Raw genomic sequence first — 19,562 nt, forward strand, 5'->3', positions numbered from 1 at the left:
CATGTATGTATTATGTATGTATTATGTATGTATGTATTATGTATGTATTATGTATGTATGTATTATGTATGTATTATGTATGTATGTATTATGTATGTATGCATTTATGTATGTATGTCTGCCTAAATTTTTCGACAGAGGCGACGGATTTTCAGGAGATCGATATTCTTTTGAAGCTCGACCCTTGGGACGACAACTATCGAAAAATTAGCCAATAATTTCTTCACCCTCAGCCGGACACTTTTCTACAAGGAGGGTCGTTTTTTTTCGCTGGCATTTTTTTGCAAGTCATTCAAACGTCGCGTCAAGGACGTCGCATAAAAGGCGTTATTTCGACCGCACCTGACAACTTCTGTAGGCGTATCGATAAGATCGGTTTTTTTTTTTTTTTTTTTTTTTCCCTGTGGTGCGTTACGGGTTCAAGCCTGCTTACTACTTCAATTTTTTTTTTTTTTTTGCGCTCACAATTTTACTTTTCTTTCTTTCTTTCTTTCTTTCTTTTTGCTCAACCAACACCCTTACACACACCTCCACTTTTCTTTTCCGCCTGCCTACTGCAACTTTTTTTTTTATCAACACCCCCCCCAAAATACCCAGGAAACGCCGAGCACCTAGGCTTGTATTAACGCTCAAAGAGTTGATATGTTGTAAAATAAACCAGCTAAAGTTAATGAATATCTAAAATATATCTGTAATGTAATTTGAATGGATTATTTGAATGCTTCGGACTACTATTTTTATTTTGTACCATTTATACAACGTTTCGGTCGATGTAACCTCAAACCTTCTTCGTGTGTATCTTGTCGGACTCGGGAATGTTTCTGTCAAGTATCCTAACCGCTACGCGACGAGTCGTTGTCATATTTTAAGTAAGAATTATTGAAATTAGTTTTATTTTTAATTTTTTAAAAGAATTGTTAAAACACTTTCTGCGCTCTTTTTTTTTTTTTCTTTTAAAGAATTGTTGAAAACTCTTTAAAAAATCTTTTTTTTCAACTATTTTGGGAATATTATGCATTGGATATATATTTTTATGATGTTCGAAATTTTGTCATTTTTATTTCAATGATTTTATTTTTATACTTTCATAAGCATATATTTTTTTTATAAAATTTCAAATAAAATAAAAACATCTATTTTTAAATTTTGTTATTAAAAGTGCAAATAAAGACTAATTGCGTTATTTTTTTTTTTTTTTATAATTTCGTTAATTTTATTGTACATTTTTAAATAATGCCCTTTTCTTATATTTTATTTCAATAAATCGTTTCATAATAGAAATGCTGAAGAACAATAAAAGTGAAGGAACTAATTTGCCTTGTGATCGCTTCCGGTAGTAATCACGCCGGAAGTTATGAAGTATCGACCAATATACGGTGATATGTGAAAACATCACTTCTCTCCCCTTAGCGGAAGCACAAAAATAATCAACGAAAAGACAGAGTGTACTTGAAAAGTAAAATTATTATTGTTGACAATATTGTTTACAATGTTTCGTTTGATATGTTAGTTTGACGTTTTATTGCAGACATCCGGGTCGAATCTTTGGTATCGTCTACGCACGACTGGCGGCCAGGGCCTCGGATAAATAGCGGACATACTGAACCAGGGCTGCACTTGCCACCGTCGTCCGATGACACATACAACCGTCGTCCAGAACTTTTTCTTCGCGTTTCACGCGACGCGAAGGAACTGCAAAACAAAAAAGATACATAATTTCAGTGATTATATCTTCAGATTGTCGGCAACGAAAAATCCAACAAGTATTCAGCTACGGACAAAATTTGAATTACACTACAAACTGGTGTAGTGAGTTCAATCTCGGGTGCGGTCGCATGTTACGTTACATGTTACGTTACGTTGGGTATCCATGGTCGGCCAAGACTGAAGGGGTCTTTACCTTCACAGAAAGAAATCAAATTATTATAAAGAGCACAGTTAGTTTTATTAATAATAAAGATTTTCAAAAATACAGATATTCATTTTCGAAATGAAATTTTTATTCGGCAAAAAATTACACCGACCTAATTTAACATTTTCGTCTTGTGTTAGTTTGAATATACTATTCTTAAATGTAAATAATCGATATTTTAAATACAGTTATACCTTATGAAGTGTACGATATATATTTAATACATAGTTTTTTTTTTACGAAAATTTGAAATATTATGCATTTTAAATGTAATTCTTACAATATCTTTTGAAGAGTAGAATTTACATTTACGTTACATTTTACGTGTTACAAGAGCGCTGTAAGTCAACATATGTCTGCCAAGTTCCAATTTTTTCATTTTCGCCCTTTTTTTACTGACTACTGGATTTATCACACAGATTCAAATCCCCTATATATATATATATATATATATATATATATATATATATATATATATAAGTTTCAAGTCTGTAGATCAAAAGTGAGAGAGGAGTTTAGTAGAGTCCGTTCCTCAAGCAGACAGATCAGGCCATTTTATATACATATAAGTAGAATGTCCGGTTGTAAAATATGCTTAAATATGATATTTTAATTCCCATCCAGAGTGTTCTCTTTTTTGGAAGTGGGGAGGGGGGAGCTATATTTTTTCTACATTAACAAACGATTTGGCCTTTTGACCAGGAGCAAAGTGTAATATCTGTTATAATGCTACTCTTAATCTATTCTGTTCTCTGTCAGTGAAAAATCTTTCTAAATTGAGGCAATTTTTTATTTTTATTTCAAACCATAGTGCCCTTTTTTATTGTGTCGAACTTGTTGAAAAGCGAGTAATTAGGCAGTGACCGACATATCGATCATTAACAGACAGAGCTTCTAAACGAAATGTGTGAACTCACCGAAAATTAAAATTTAAAAATTAAAATAAATAAATGATTATTTAAATTAATAATTTTCTGCACCAACACTGATTTTGAGGCGATTATTTTTATTAATTCTTCGTTTTCGTTAACATTTTCAAGACGAGCAAATATCCTGGGGGGGGGGGGTAGTCAAGGACGCAAGATAAAGCCAAACGGTTCAACTAACAAATTCATTTTGTCCTTGAAGGCAATGTTGTAAGCATGGATGCTTCAGGTCGAAAGTAAAGGGAGGTAATTAAAAAAAAAATGTAAAAATATATTATGTATTAACTGTCATGCTAAATGTAGAACGAAGAAACTGATGATTCCGACTCTGAGCTGCATGTGAGTGTTTTACTCAATTATAAAAATCTCTCTCTCTCTCTCTCTCTCTCTCTCTCTCTATATATATATATATATATATATATATATATATATATATATATACATATACATATATATATATAATGTAGATAAAAGCTCACTTTAAACTTTATAGCTATGTTGTTCATAAACAACAACAACAACAAAAAAAGATTAATATCTGCTACATTAGCTGGAACGATCATATTTGTGGGCTATGAAACTCTTGTAATATTGTTTTTTTCTTCGCGCTGACGAAGAAGCACAAGTTGTGCAAATTATCATTTAATGAATAATTATATTCTCATATGCCAATCACCGGGGGCTGATAAAATTGTGACCAATAAAAGAAAAACTTTCCGAAAATGTGTAAATTCTTGTGTGTCTGTCTCTAATAACATATATATATATATATATATATATATATATATATATATATATATATATATATATATATATATATATATATATATATATATATATATATATATATATATGAGTGGTGGCGGGTGTCTATTTAAATAGACATTCCGACGAGTTATTTACGGACGTCGATTCCATGGTCGAGCGGGAGAACTGCCGACTGTCAACACGACGGTTCTAGGTTCAATCCTTGGCTTGGGAGAGACGCTAGTCTAGCAGCACTGATGAGTTGTGATACAACGAAACAGGACTGTATGTCAATGACTACATATATATATATATATATATATATATATATATATATATATATATGATTATCCACTGACACGCTACGACTCATCAGAGTGGCTGAATCTAGCGAGATTCGAAATCAGGATCCCATAATAAAAAGCCTAAGCTTCTTCCACTGAGCTATCTCGCAGGACTACTAATTTATCGGATTTTTACGTAGATGTTGTCTTTTTTTTATTAGCGATACTTATTGAATGAATTCAATTATTTATATGGAAGTGCATTTTTATCTTAATGCGAGTTGGGAATCATTTTCTCTTTGAGTCGTAGACGACGAAACATGTGTCAGTAGATAATTACATTTTAACAATAATACATATGTCGCTCCCCATTTGGGGTTACCAAACCGGTCAAAGGGAAAATTATTCCCAACTCGTATTTAAATAAAAATGCACATCCATATAAATAATTGAATTTATTCAACAAGTATCGCTAACAAAAACAAAAAAAAACAACATCTACGTAAAAATGCGGCGAATTAGTAGTCCTGCGAGATAGCTCAGTGGAAGAGGCTTAGGCTACTTCTCACGGGGTCCCGATTTCAAATCTCGCTAGATTCAGCCACTCTGATGAGTCGTAGACGACGAAACATGTGTCAGCGGATAATTATATGTAAAAAATGATACATATGCCGCTCCCAATTTGGGGTTACCAAACTGGCCAAAGGGAAAATTATTCCCAACTCAAATTTAGTAAAAATGTACTTCCATATAAATAATTGAATTTATTCAATAAGTATCGCTAACACACACACACACATATATATATATATATATATATATATATGTATTTGTGTGTGTGCGTGTGTGTGCGTGTGTATTTGCATACAACGAATTTTTATTTAAACTAATTAACCAACTATATTAATTCTGGGAGATGGCTTCCTGGACATTTATATCAATATTCATATTTCTGTTTTCCCATGGATTACCAATACATTTTTAACAGATGCATCTCGGATTTTTTCTATTCTGGAATTTACCATCTTTCTAGTTGAACTTTTACCATATCCCTTTTCTTCCTTTTCTCCCTTTTTTTCCTGTTTCTTGCTGTACCATTCAAATTGAATCCCTATGAACTGTTAAATGAACTTTTTATGCAAATTTTATAGACTTAATATTAATTGTTTCTTCTAATGCATTAAACTGCGTAATTTATTGTATATTTTGCGAACATCTTCCCTCTGATGAAAAGAAGTGAATTCGTCGAAACTCCATGGAATAAGGGATTTTCTTGTTTCTTTTTGTACTCCTTGTCGAATAATTAAAATTTTGTATACCTTCCTTAGACGTTTAAATATATATATATATATATATATATATATATATATATATATATATATATATATATATATATATATGTGTTTCTGTAGAAATATTTTTTCTTATTATATATCAATCCTTATATAAGAAGCTCAATGTGATTACAGAGCAATTAAAAATTTATATTCCAAAATTCATGATGTTGACCCTATTTTTCCATTACGCCATAGTGAATATATATATATATATATATATATATATATATATATATATATATATATATATATATATGTATGTATATATATATATAGAGAGAGAGAGAGAGAGAGAGATTAATATATATCGTTTATTATATATAAGATATTATCTATTTTGTAATAAGAATATATATAACGTATTATTATTATTATTATTATTATTATTATTATTATTATTATTATTATTACTAATAATAATTAAGTCTTTTTCATACAGAAGACATATTTACCATATGATGAAGAAAAATATCAGAAGTTTATTGTCAGTAATAAATTTATACAATGTTAGATATCTAATGTTCTAAAGGTTCATAGAAAAATATATGCCTCCCCAAATATATTGATAAAATTAACTTAACCCAATATTTTTACAAAAATGCTCAATACAATGTAGAGCTTTATAAATAACATTTTTACAAACATTAGAACACCCATGCAAATTAACCTGCGTTTTTTCGTTAGCGCATGTCTAACGAGTTGGAAAATTTGAGATATGAAAATGAAATTTCGTCTATTCCTTATTTTCTTCTATTTCCCTTGCATATAACCCCCCTCCAAAATATATACCTGCCACTCAATCCTGTTAAGATCACAGTCGAGTCTAATTAAGACCCCCATATTTACCGCAATAATTCCACTGATACCCCTCCCACACACTATAATTTATACCTCCTAAGCAACATTCCATGAAATGAATATTGCTCGCCGTACCATTCTTACCTAGCACCCCCCACTCTCTTCTGAGGAGAAGCATTAGGCTTCGAAGTGTCTGGCATAAAGAACTTTGATAACCTCTATGCCCTTGATTGTATTCCCTTATTTTAAAATGATGAATAAATCTATATTCAACAGTACATATTTTTCAAATTATCAGTATCTTTCCCTCTTCTATCTAAACTCTACCTATGCGTTGAGCACTTTTATTATTTCGAAAGAGTCTCCATTTAAAGAATCCTTCTATGCTTCTTTGATCCTCTCGTATGTATATGCCAATATGTGTGTGTGTGTGTGTGAGAGAGAAAGAGAGAGAGAGAGAGAGAGAGAGAGCGAGACAGACACACAGACAGATACAGAGAGACAGAGAGAAGGGGATTATTTACATATTTATTTCGCCTTACCTTTTATGTATTCTAAAGGCCAACCCTTGTAGCATCCATTTGGGGATTGCCAACTGAGTATATGTTCTAGCCATTCCATTGTGAAAAGCTGGTAATATCCTTGCATCCCACATAGAGCCGCTGTGAATGAAAAATGAAATACGTTAATATTTTAGTTGTTGACAATGCAGGAATTAAAGGGAGGTAAGCTTCTGTTTGTTGTACGGTCTCCTCAAACTATTGTTAATTTAAATCAACCACACAAATCGCAGGCGACTTTAAAGTAGCCATCTTGTTTTGTCACAATTATGAATTTTATTTTACATGAGGTATAAATATATACTTGTAATATTTGTAATATTTACATTAATTGGACAATTGTTCTTATCTTAAGTGTTACCTACACAACATTTCGGTCGGTGTAACCTCCAACCTTCGTCGGGTGATAAAGTCGCTATGTTTTGGCAGGTAAAAAAAGAGGTTAGTCTGCACTCCAAGGTTTTGAATTTGGGATTTATTGAAAGTATATTTACACGAATTATAAAGATAATTTAATTATCAGGGAACCTTACGGATATAATTTCTACTTTATTATGATTAAATTTTTAAATTTTAATTAGTTGCATTAAAATTTGATTAAAAATTAAACACTAATAAATTAAAAATTGTACCCCTAGGGTTTCCTGATTGTTAAATTATCTTTATAATTCGTGTATAAGCATACTTTCAACTAGATCCAAAAATTCGAAACCTTAGAGTGCAGAGCTACCCCTTTTTTCCAGTTAAAACATGACGACTTTTTCGTAGTTTCGTAAATATTATATTTCTATGAACTTACAGTTGGTTGATGGATTTAATTAAATATTTAATCATAATAAGTTCAAAATTATACCCCTTCGGTTCCCTGATAATTAAATTATTTTTATAATTCGTTTAGACTTACTTCCAACTAGATCCGAAAATTCGAAACCTTAGAGTGCAGAGCTACTCCCTTGTTTCCTGTCAAAACATGGCGACTTTTACACCTTACGAAGGTGGGGGTTACATCGACCGAAACGTTGTGGAGATAACATTCAAGATAAGACCAATTGTCCGATTGATGTAAATAATACAAACCTTGTGGTTTTTTTATTGGTATTTTTAGTCGTTCGCTGAGTCACAATAAAGAAAATGGACAGAACAGTTTTTTGTTGTGCTGCCAGTTTACAAACATGTCCCCCCTCGACTACCTTTAACGAGATCCGATTATAAACACCCAATGGCGTATAATTTGCATGTTTTTATACTTCTGCTTTCACACACCTGTCAAACTGGATACCTATTGACTTCGACAGACACTTACTTTCTACAATTGTCTTCGAAAGCCCATCCCCCCAATATGCAACAATTGTATACGAGTAATTGAACAGAAATTGAAAGTTTTTTATGGCATTAAAGTTTACGGGATGCAAAAGATCGTAATAGAAAAATGGCTAGAAATGGAGAGAACGAGATCGAGCGAGGGAGGGGGAGAAAGAGATTTTGAATGGAAGAAACCGGAATGAAAAGAAAAGTTAGAAAAGAAGAGGAAGAGAAAGGTGAGTAGATAGCCTAAAGCAGAGCGACAGACAGACAGAGACCGAGAGTGAAAGAGAGAGGAGGAAGAGAGAGAGAGAGCGACAGACAGAGACCGAGAGAGATAGAGAGAGGGTGAAGAGAGAGAGAGAGAGAGAGAGCGACAGACAGGCAGACAGAGACAGAGAGAAATAGAAAGAGGGGGGAGCTGATAGACAGAGACAGAAGTAAATAAGCAGACGGATCGGCAAGCAAAGAAAATGAGTGAGATAGCGCGATTAACAAAGAGAAAAGAATAAAAAAAGGAAGAGACAAAGAGAGAGAGAGAGAGGGAGAGAAAGAAAGAGAGAGAGAAAGAGAAAAAAAGAGAGGTAGAGAAATATAGATAGATAGAAAGAAACAAATAAATTGACAGGCGGATAAAAAAAATTGAGTGATAGCACGATTAACAGACAGAAAAAAAAGAAAAAGGAAAGGAAATACAAAGAAGGAGAGGGTGTGCGAAAGAGAGAAGGGAGGAAATAGCGACATACAGATGGACAGACAGAAAGAAGGGGAGATAACGTTTAGCAGAAAGAAAAATGAATGAATAAGCAATTAAATAATGGGGAAAAAGCAGACAAAGATCAAACAAATTGTATTGGAAAAAGGTTCGAACTTCACTAACGAATCAATAGCAACAAATATAATTAGGTTGACCCTCATTCTGCCCTGGCGAGGCACGAAATAATGACAATTCATGTACCACCTCCTTCTAATTAAAAGACATGCCAGTTTCATATACGTCAATGTCTAATTGAAAATATTTCTAAGGGATATTATACGAAAGAAGACACACGCACAGATATATATTCGCTGCCTCTGTTCAGTCTCGAAAGATAAAGGATACCCTCTATAGAGGCAGCTGCGCATATCATTGTGTGGCAAGGGTTGCGCAATCATCAACTACACGTCTCCTTAATCGGTACTGTTTGAATCCAGTGACAAGGAGAGGTTTAGGACGACAGAAAACAATGCCGAGATAAGCGAAGAGCATATACAGCACCTGGAAGTCCGAAATGGTCACCCATCTGATATTGGCCAGGCTCATTGTTGCTTAACTTCGGTGATCTGACGGGAACCGGTGTGTCAAACGTGATTATGCCGTGTGTGTGTGTGTGTGTGTGTGTGTGTGTGTGTGTATTTCCCTCTGCGGTCTCTACCAAAAGACTGGTTTCCATACTAGTTGATTGTTATATATATATATATATATATGTGTGTGTGTGTGTGTGTGTGTTGTGTGTGTGTCTGTGTGTGTAACACTGGCTGTGTAATTTGATAGAGACCGCAGAGGGAAATGTACACACACACACACACAGAAAAAGATACATATATATATATATATATATATGTATATATATATATACATACATATATATATACATATATATATATATATATATATATATATATATATATATATGTATGTATCTTTTTCTGTGTATGTACGTGCAAATATGTATTTCTACATACATTACATATAACAATGATTACCTTTATTACAAACGTCTTCCGCCTGACTTTCATATTTAATCAATTCCATCAATCTTTATATACATTTGTCAAAGAATAATGTAATAATCTCCAAACACCATATTTGGACGGCAATTCCCATATCTTGTATCATTTATCACGCCTTACACCCCCTCAACTATTGACGCCAGTGACACGCTTCTTTAATGCTACCAAATACGGCTGTCTGAAGATACTGAATTTCTGAACAAAAATGCACTAATCATTGATGTTATTGTTTTTTCTTTTCCGTTTGCAAAACACATGCTCTGCCAGGTCAAAAAACAAAAACAACAATTTTACTTCACAAAACAACCAAACTAAGCACCATGAATAAATATTTGAAGATATTAAAAAAAAAAAAAACTTGAAGCATAAATATTTTATGATCACGTGTTGATATTTACGCAGACGACAGTACCGATTCTACGCAATACCTTGAATAGCACAGGTCACCAAGATCTCGTTTATTCTTTCTCTCTCTCCTCCGATGTCAGAAAAATGGAGAAAAGTGCTTTCTTTGCTACTTTTAACGCTGTCAACGCTCGGGTCATTGTTTTGGCCGAGTTGAAATAAACGTCTCCCTCCTGGATAAAACTGTTTTCTTTGACAAGCACCTGTGACTGATTTTCATTACACGTAAAAAAAATTTGAAAAGTTACATCTAATCATTTGCTAAGGCCCAGTCACCAGATTCCAGGCCATTGTTGAGATGGGTTGTTTTCTGTTAGCTGACGTGTATGGTCCTGTGCATTTCTAGGAGGTTCTCTCTCCCAGGTTTTGCCTCCTTACCCTTTAAGAAGGGTTAGTTTATTATTAATCGTTTGAAGCGCCTGCCTGAATATTTTTGCAAGCCAAAGTGCTATTCCTCTGGGGCGCTGGCTTTTCAAATCCCGCTTTCTCGAACTTGTGTTTCATCGTCCCACCATTAAAGGAAGATAAGCATAACGTTGCTAAGGCGGCTGGGAAAATAGTTGGATCATTCTATCGCCCCAAAACGTGCGTGACTCCTGATACAATTCTCGCTCTATTTCTACAGGAGTCAGATACGTCTTAAGGGGGAGTACTGCCGCCACATGTGGGGAGTTGTTTCGCAGAACAATCATACAGTTACTTTTTAGAAAAATAAATTCAAATTGCATTCAGTTTTTACGGTATATTTTCTTATTAAATTGTTTTACGATGTCTAATTTTATTAAATTGTTTTACGATATCTATTTTTATGAAATTGTTAGGTGTCAGCGCAAAAGAGTTACAAAACGCCATCCTCTCCCCATGTTAAAAATAGGTGGTGCTTATGCACCTATGTTACCGTGCTATTTTTAACAATAGTATTTTCAAGTTTTACGATATCTATTTTTATTAAATTGTTAGGTGAAAGTACAAAAATAATTATAAAACACCCTCCCCGCCCTATGTTAAGAATGGCTTTCTAAATAATAACGGTATTCTTTCAGTACTGTAATATGAAGGCGTAAGTACTAAATAAGTTTCTAAATAATAATGTAATTATTTAAGCGCAGTTCGTATTCTGCATAAACACTCCATTTTAAATCCCCTTGTGATATTCTTCGTCGTCCAAGGAACAATCCACTTATCTCATTAATTATTATTATGGAGTGCCTTCTGGCCATTATAAGTGATGACAACTTAGTAAAAAATAAATAGTTTAGATTTCACCGACTTGCGATCTTGATGTCACGTGATACAGTGGCCCTGTATCGAGTAAGTGAGCGAGTGCATTTTGGCAAGGGTCGCACTAAGTACATATCAGGTTTAGAAAATTCAGTCTATCAATGGGAGACGTGCTGGAAACATCGAATAATGCGAATGTGCCATGGAACGTGCGCAAGTCAGTTGGCCAATGATGAGAAGCTGAACGAAAATTTTGAAATCGCCAAGAGCGAAATAACCCATTCAAAGGTCTTTTTTCATGAACCACTTATCTAAATAAATTGAGTTAATAATTAGTTGAGAAAACTTTTACACACACACACACACACACACACACACACACACACACACACACACACACACACACACACTCTCTCTCTCTCTCTCTCTCTCTCTCTCGCTATCTATCTATCTATCTATCTATCTATCTATTTTCCGAGAGTGAATTATCTTCCAAAATGAAACTTTACAAACTTTTTTTTATGTTCCTTTCTGCATGAAAAGATGTTTTATTTATCTAGCTAAACTGATGAGACGATCGACGCCCACTTCTGGAATGCGGCGAACACTAGACGAAGAATCAATGAGGTAGTGAAAAGTAAAGGAAGAGAAATTCCGGCATGAGTGCACATCGAATGAGAAGAGAATAGGTAACAAATTAAGGTATCTCATACGTACACATATGCAGGAGAGAACTTGAATGCCTACTAGACACTGCCCTCGATTGTCTAAGGTCTCACTGTACAGGGGTTTGTCAAAACAATCTGGCATGAGGATACTTTTTCCATAGAAGTAAACCCTGACCAAATATTCAAAATCACATAGTATTCGTAGCCCACATAAAATCTCCTCACCACGGCTACCCCACAGTTTTTCCGAGGAATGGTGCACCTTCTCCGAGTGATATTACCTCAAGTAATAGCACGAAGCTGGATACTCCACCAGACTAGATAAATTCTTGTCCTGGAATCCAGCAAGCCATGAGCCCAACATGAAAGATATACTACAACGTATAAAAATGGTTAATTGGGGAGAGGAAAATTATGTTCTAAATTTCTTTACTAACTCAGTGTTTGAGAGATAAAGAACTTTAACGGGACATTCGAATATCTATGTATCTCATATAGAGTTCAAGGTCGTGGGCCCCTTGATTTCTGAGAACTTCGACTGAAGTAAAATAAACAAAAAAATGGAGAGAATGAGCATTTAGGGTACGATAAATAATAAGTGACAAAAGATTATCTATCTTCTATCCTCTAAATTCGTTTTTAGTGCATTGATATTCATATTAAAAAAACATTTCTCTATTTTAAATAAAAGAAAATACAATTTCCTTATATATTGGTTGTGGAAATGCATTCACTAGCAAAATATCTAGCTAATTTGCATATTCCTTTAAACATTCATTTTAATTAATTCCCTATTAGTTTTTTGCCTATTAATTTTCTCCGTTTTCTTATAGGATGATCATATAGGGTTAACTATTACGTGTAATCATATTAATCCAGATGTGCTACATGATTTATACTTGCATAATATTTGCATAAAAAGGTTACAGTAAACACAAAACTGTTTCCATATATATCTAGGTATACGTATATATATTTGTTTTTGGTCTACAGACATAAAACTTCATATATAAAGTATTTGAATAAATGCGAAACTATATTGGGTTTTAGCTCGGAAAAATCGGTGCAAAAGTGTGAAAATTAAAAAAAAAAAAATTAAAAAGGTGAAGGTCGAACGCCGCTATTAAGAACATTTAACGTAATAGGTATTGGTTCATGTTTTAATTTATATATATATATATATATATATATATATATATATATATATATATATATATATATATATATATAATTTTTTCATAGTGGATTATACTTTTTATATTTAACTATATTTTTATTATTACCTCCATATATACTAGTTTTCCGATTTACCCATATATGTTGTACCTACTTTTAATGACTATCTACCATTTTATCGTATTTCTTATATTCCCTTTAATTTTTAAATGTCATTAAGCCAGTTTCCTTTTCTATAGTTGCATTTTGTATAATTCCTGGACTTTCTCTTCTGATGGAATCATTTGACTTTGAAATACCATGGCCTAAAGAGGACTTTTTGAAAAAGTTTCCCTTAACTTTTTTTTTATTGTTCTGCTATAATTTGTGTAATTTATTTTTCATTTACTATTATATATATATATATATATATATATATATATATATATATATATATATATATATATATATATATATATAACTACTTCATTTACTCACATAAAATTAATATATGAAAGTATAAATTTATGCGTAAACTTTAAGTATTTACTTCAAAAGTGCTCAATACGTAGATAGAGCTAGTTAGTAAGTTATAAAATATATATGGCGATTAAGCTACACTGAATATTCCGCGTTTCATCCACTCTAGGACCCTTCAGGCTTACTATATATATATAAATTATTTGCCAGACAAAAAAAAAACAAAAAAACAAAAACAAAATATGAAAACTATTTATTATGAAATAAAACCAGAAAAAATTCTCATTTTTTTAATTATTTTTTTTATCATTTATATTTATTATTCGAGGCCACTATATTGCTTTTAAAATTTGGCCTTTCTAAGGTTTGGCAGATTGGCCTTTTTAAGCTCGTTCATAAACTATATTTTTGGCCGCCATATTTTTTTTTTGTAATGAAAGAGCGTATAAAGGTCAAATCTGGCCTTTAAAAAGCCAAACTGCCAAACCTAAAAAAGCCAAATTTAAAACGTGTAAGTCGTGCACATTTAGTTTAATAAAAAATGATAAAAAAACATAAAAATTGTTTTTTTTTGTTTTATTTCAGCCTTTGTGTCTAATAACATTTTATATAAAAAATAAATAGTTTTTATAATTTTTTTGCCTGTCAAATAATTTACGCCGCTAAACTATACATTTACCTTTATTTTTGTAAAGGCACTTTTTTACAGGCTTTTCTTTGTAAATAAAAGAAATTTTAGATTTGCTTTTTTTAGGGGGGGATTTTGATTTGCTTTTTATTTGCCGTTTTATGTTTCTAATGTAATCTCCCCCCTCCCCCGCAAAAAAATTAAATTTGTCATATTTTGGGCTTTGTTTTATTTATTAAATTGTTAGGTGAAAGTAGAGAATGGTCTCATAGAAATTAATTAAATTTATCGTTATTTTATGTTTCCAATGCTATCCCCCCCCCCAGTTTTTCCCCTCCCCTCAATCACCAAACTTTTAAAAAAATGCTAGAGGTGACATGTCTCGATGAACGTTTGGTGGCCAAAAAGTGGGTGCTCATTTTACGTTAAATTTATATAGAAAAGTGATTCCCCCTTTTAACATGTTTTTGTTTTCAAAATTCCCAATTTTTTTGCACTTCTGCAAACTAATAATATTTATAAAGGCTTTTCAAATGTATTAGGCTGAAAAAAGTAGATCTCCATTTTTTAGGGATTGAACGCCGCTGGGTCACGTCGTATAAAGTTACCTTTTTAATTAGAAAATTAAGTTTATGATCGATGAAATTAACGCGAAAAAAAAGTGTAAATTGTTGAACTTAGAGGGGTGGAGAGTTTCATTTTTTTTTAGGTATTAAACGACGCCGAATTACATGGAAAAATTTACCAATTTCTGTATTGCTGTAAGAAATAAAATAAAACAAACAAATGAAATCTTTTCAGTTTTATCCTAAGTGTTTTTTTTATATTTAAAAAAAAAAAAAAACAAAGCCAAACATTTTTTTCTATCTACACGGAATTATTTTTCCAGCTTGAAGCATAATGAAATTACCAAATGATATTTGGTAAACGTTGTTTCCTAAAATAAATTACATTAAATATATTATCAATATAATTGTTGTTTAAAATTTATTTAATAGCAATTTTAAATAGAATACTTAAAATAATTCTCTCAATAAAAACATTAACTAAGATACCGCAATTTAGTAAAATCAATTTTTCCTAATGTCATACGCAAATAAGGTGATCTCTTAATTGTATATTTTTGCATATATCATACTATATATAGAAATAAATTAAAGATTAGAGTAAGGCACGTTTTGTATATATTAATCAAATTGTAAACAAACAAACAAACAGGAATACGAATTTATATATATATATATATATATATATATATATATATATATATATATATATATCTGTGGAAATATATTTTTCGATTATATTTTACCTTTTATTTATACCAATTCTTAATTTATGCGCTACGAAACAGTTGCTGTCAAGAATTGTGTCAACGCACTTAAAGGAATAAATTGTAAGATGGTCAGCATCATGAAATTAGGAATGTAGAGTCTTGTTATTATATATATATCTATTATATCTATAAAAGTGAACGTGTCTGTCTGTCTGTCTGTGTGTCTGTCTGTGTACATTTCCCTACGCAATAACTCTGTCAATTTTTAGTCTATAGACTCGAAATTTGAAATACCGGGTACTGAGATTTCGGAAAATCGATGTGACGGGTGTCAGCCAGAAATTTGGCTGTTAAGGGGTCAAATTTCAACGATTTGACCTTTAAGAACTCTACCAAACTCCTCCGACAATTTTGGGTCTAGACACTTGAAATTTTAGATATAGGTTCCTTGAACCTGGATCTAACTTAATAAAGTGATTTGAACCCGAAACTATAAATTTTAAGGGGTCATAATAGGGGTCAAAGTTTTAAAAAATTAACCATTTTTTTTGTTTTTTTGCTTTTTTTGCACAGCATACACCTCTAAACACCCGAGCAACGCCGGGCACCCCTGCTAGTATATATATATATAATTTATTGACTGCACAGATAAAAAGGGAGCAAAACTTACACAAATTAGAAGGCGGATTTTCTTCATGCATGACCGATATCCGGCATCGTTTGTGATTCCATTGGTTGTACAGACATATTGACGTGTCACTTCTTCGAAGATTGTTCAAACGAGGAAGGTAAACGTTGTTTGGGCAAATAATGCTTGATTAACTATACAAGGCAGCAGAAATTTAAAACTTTTTCTACTACCGACGCTCGAAAAAAAAAGCCATATATATTTCTGAAACAAATTGCATAATCCAATGTATAAACGACCATATGTCTGCCTGTCTGTCAGTTTGTCTGTCTCAACATTTTCAAACTCTATCTCTCCCGAAACCAAAATTCACAGAGTGGCGCTAGGGGCCCTCACATGATTGGATTTTTTACAGGCCGTTCTTTCATGGGTCTTTAGCCGGTTAAAATTATTTTTTGAAGGGGCCAAAATTGAAAGTCTTTCTATACTTTGTACAATTATTTTTATAATTCATTTTACGTTAAATTTATATAGAAAAGTGATTCCCCCTTTAAACATGTTTTTTTTTTAAATTCCCAATTTTATTGCACTTCTGCAAACTAATAATATTTATAAAGGCTTTTCAAATGTATTAGGCTGAAAAAAAGTAGATCTCCATTTTTTAGGAGTTGAACGCCGCTGGGTCACGTCGTATAAAATTACCTTTTTAATTAGAAAATTAAGTTTGTAATCGATGAAATTAACGCGAAAAAAAAGTGTAAATTGTTGAACTTAGAGGGGTGGAGAGTTTCATTTTTTTTTAGGTATTAAACGACGCCGAATTACATGGAAAAATTTACCAATTTCTGTATTGCTGTAAGAAATAAAATAAAACAAACAAATGAAATCTTTCCAGTTTTTTTCCTAAGTGTTTTTTTTTTATATTTAAAAAACAAAACAAAACAAAGCCAAACATTTTTTTCTATCTACACGGAATTATTTTTCCAGCTAGAAACATAATGAAATTACCAAATGATATTTGGTAAACGTTGTTTCCTAAAATAAATTACATTAAATATATTATCAATATAATTGTTGTTTAAAATTTATTTAATAGCAATTTTAAATAGAATACTTAAAATAATTCTCTCAATAAAAACATTAACTAAGATACCGCAATTTAGTAAAATCAATTTTTCCTAATGTCATACGCAAATAAGGTGATCTCTTAATTGTATATTTTTGCATATATCATACTATATATAGAAATAAATTAAAGATTAGAGTAAGGCAGGTTTTGTATATATTAATCAAATTGTAAACAAACAAATAAACAGGAATACGAATTTATATATATATATATATATATATATATATATATATATATATATATATATATATATATATATATATCTGTGGAAATATATTTTTCGATTATATTTTACCTTTTATTTATACCAATTCTTAATTTATGCGCTACGAAACAGTTGCTGTCAAGAATTGTGTCAACGCACTTAAAGGAATAAATTGTAAGATGGTCAGCATCATGAAATTAGGAATGTAGAGTCTTGTTATTATATATATATCTATTATATCTATAAAAGTGAACGTGTCTGTCTGTCTGTCTGTGTGTCTGTCTGTGTACATTTCCCTACGCAATAACTCTGTCAATTTTTAGTCTATAGACTCGAAATTTGAAATACCGGGTACTGAGATTTCGGAAAATCGATGTGACGGGTGTCAGCCAGAAATTTGGCTGTTAAGGGGTCAAATTTCAACGATTTGACCTTTAAGAACTCTACCAAACTCCTCCGACAATTTTGGGTCTAGACACTTGAAATTTTAGATATAGGTTCCTTGAACCTGGATCTAACTTAATAAAGTGATTTGAACCCGAAACTATAAATTTTAAGGGGTCATAATAGGGGTCAAAGTTTTAAAAAATTAACCATTTTTTTTGTTTTTTTGCTTTTTTTGCACAGCATACACCTCTAAACACCCGAGCAACGCCGGGCACCCCTGCTAGTATATATATATATAATTTATTGACTGCACAGATAAAAAGGGAGCAAAACTTACACAAATTAGAAGGCGGATTTTCTTCATGCATGACCGATATCCGGCATCGTTTGTGATTCCATTGGTTGTACAGACATATTGACGTGTCACTTCTTCGAAGATTGTTCAAACGAGGAAGGTAAACGTTGTTTGGGCAAATAATGCTTGATTAACTATACAAGGCAGCAGAAATTTAAAACTTTTTCTACTACCGACGCTCGAAAAAAAAAGCCATATATATTTCTGAAACAAATTGCATAATCCAATGTATAAACGACCATATGTCTGCCTGTCTGTCAGTTTGTCTGTCTCAACATTTTCAAACTCTATCTCTCCCGAAACCAAAATTCACAGAGTGGCGCTAGGGGCCCTCACATGATTGGATTTTTTACAGGCCGTTCTTTCATGGGTCTTTAGCCGGTTAAAATTATTTTTTGAAGGGGCCAAAATTGAAAGTCTTTCTATACTTTGTACAATTATTTTTATAATTCATTTTACGTTAAATTTATATAGAAAAGTGATTCCCCCTTTAAACATGTTTTTTTTTTAAATTCCCAATTTTATTGCACTTCTGCAAACTAATAATATTTATAAAGGCTTTTCAAATGTATTAGGCTGAAAAAAAGTAGATCTCCATTTTTTAGGAGTTGAACGCCGCTGGGTCACGTCGTATAAAATTACCTTTTTAATTAGAAAATTAAGTTTGTAATCGATGAAATTAACGCGAAAAAAAAGTGTAAATTGTTGAACTTAGAGGGGTGGAGAGTTTCATTTTTTTTTTAGGTATTAAACGACGCCGAATTACATGGAAAAATTTACCAATTTCTGTATTGCTGTAAGAAATAAAATAAAACAAACAAATGAAATCTTTCCAGTTTTTTTCCTAAGTGTTTTTTTTTATATTTAAAAAACAAAACAAAACAAAGCCAAACATTTTTTTCTATCTACACGGAATTATTTTTCCAGCTAGAAACATAATGAAATTACCAAATGATATTTGGTAAACGTTGTTTCCTAAAATAAATTACATTAAATATATTATCAATATAATTGTTGTTTAAAATTTATTTAATAGCAATTTTAAATAGAATACTTAAAATAATTCTCTCAATAAAAACATTAACTAAGATACCGCAATTTAGTAAAATCAATTTTTCCTAATGTCATACGCAAATAAGGTGATCTCTTAATTGTATATTTTTGCATATATCATACTATATATAGAAATAAATTAAAGATTAGAGTAAGGCACGTTTTGTATATATTAATCAAATTGTAAACAAACAAATAAACAGGAATACGAATTTATATATATATATATATATATATATATATATATATATCTGTGGAAATATATTTTTCGATTATATTTTACCTTTTATTTATACCAATTCTTAATTTATGCGCTACGAAACAGTTGCTGTC

General features: G+C 31.7%; 1 protein-coding gene across 1 annotated transcript in view; it reads right to left on the bottom strand.

Annotated features, from left to right (window-relative positions):
• Nucleotides 1-1,444: 1,444 nt before the first annotated feature.
• The window catches only part of LOC145248202 (UPF0764 protein C16orf89 homolog), a 252,393-nt gene continuing 234,275 nt past the window's right edge, over nucleotides 1,445-19,562 (bottom strand). The window contains exons 6-7 of the mRNA XM_080110065.1: nucleotides 6,547-6,666; nucleotides 1,445-1,692 (exon numbers count right to left, since the gene is read on the bottom strand). Of these exons, the coding sequence (XP_079966191.1) occupies nucleotides 1,556-1,692; nucleotides 6,547-6,666 (257 nt within the window). The 3' untranslated portion in view covers nucleotides 1,445-1,555. The remainder of the gene's footprint in view (nucleotides 1,693-6,546; nucleotides 6,667-19,562) is intronic.

This window comes from Euprymna scolopes, chromosome 26 (genome assembly GCF_053919585.1).
Source record: "Euprymna scolopes isolate OS-2025 chromosome 26, ASM5391958v1, whole genome shotgun sequence".
Lineage (NCBI taxonomy): Eukaryota > Metazoa > Mollusca > Cephalopoda > Sepiida > Sepiolidae > Euprymna > Euprymna scolopes.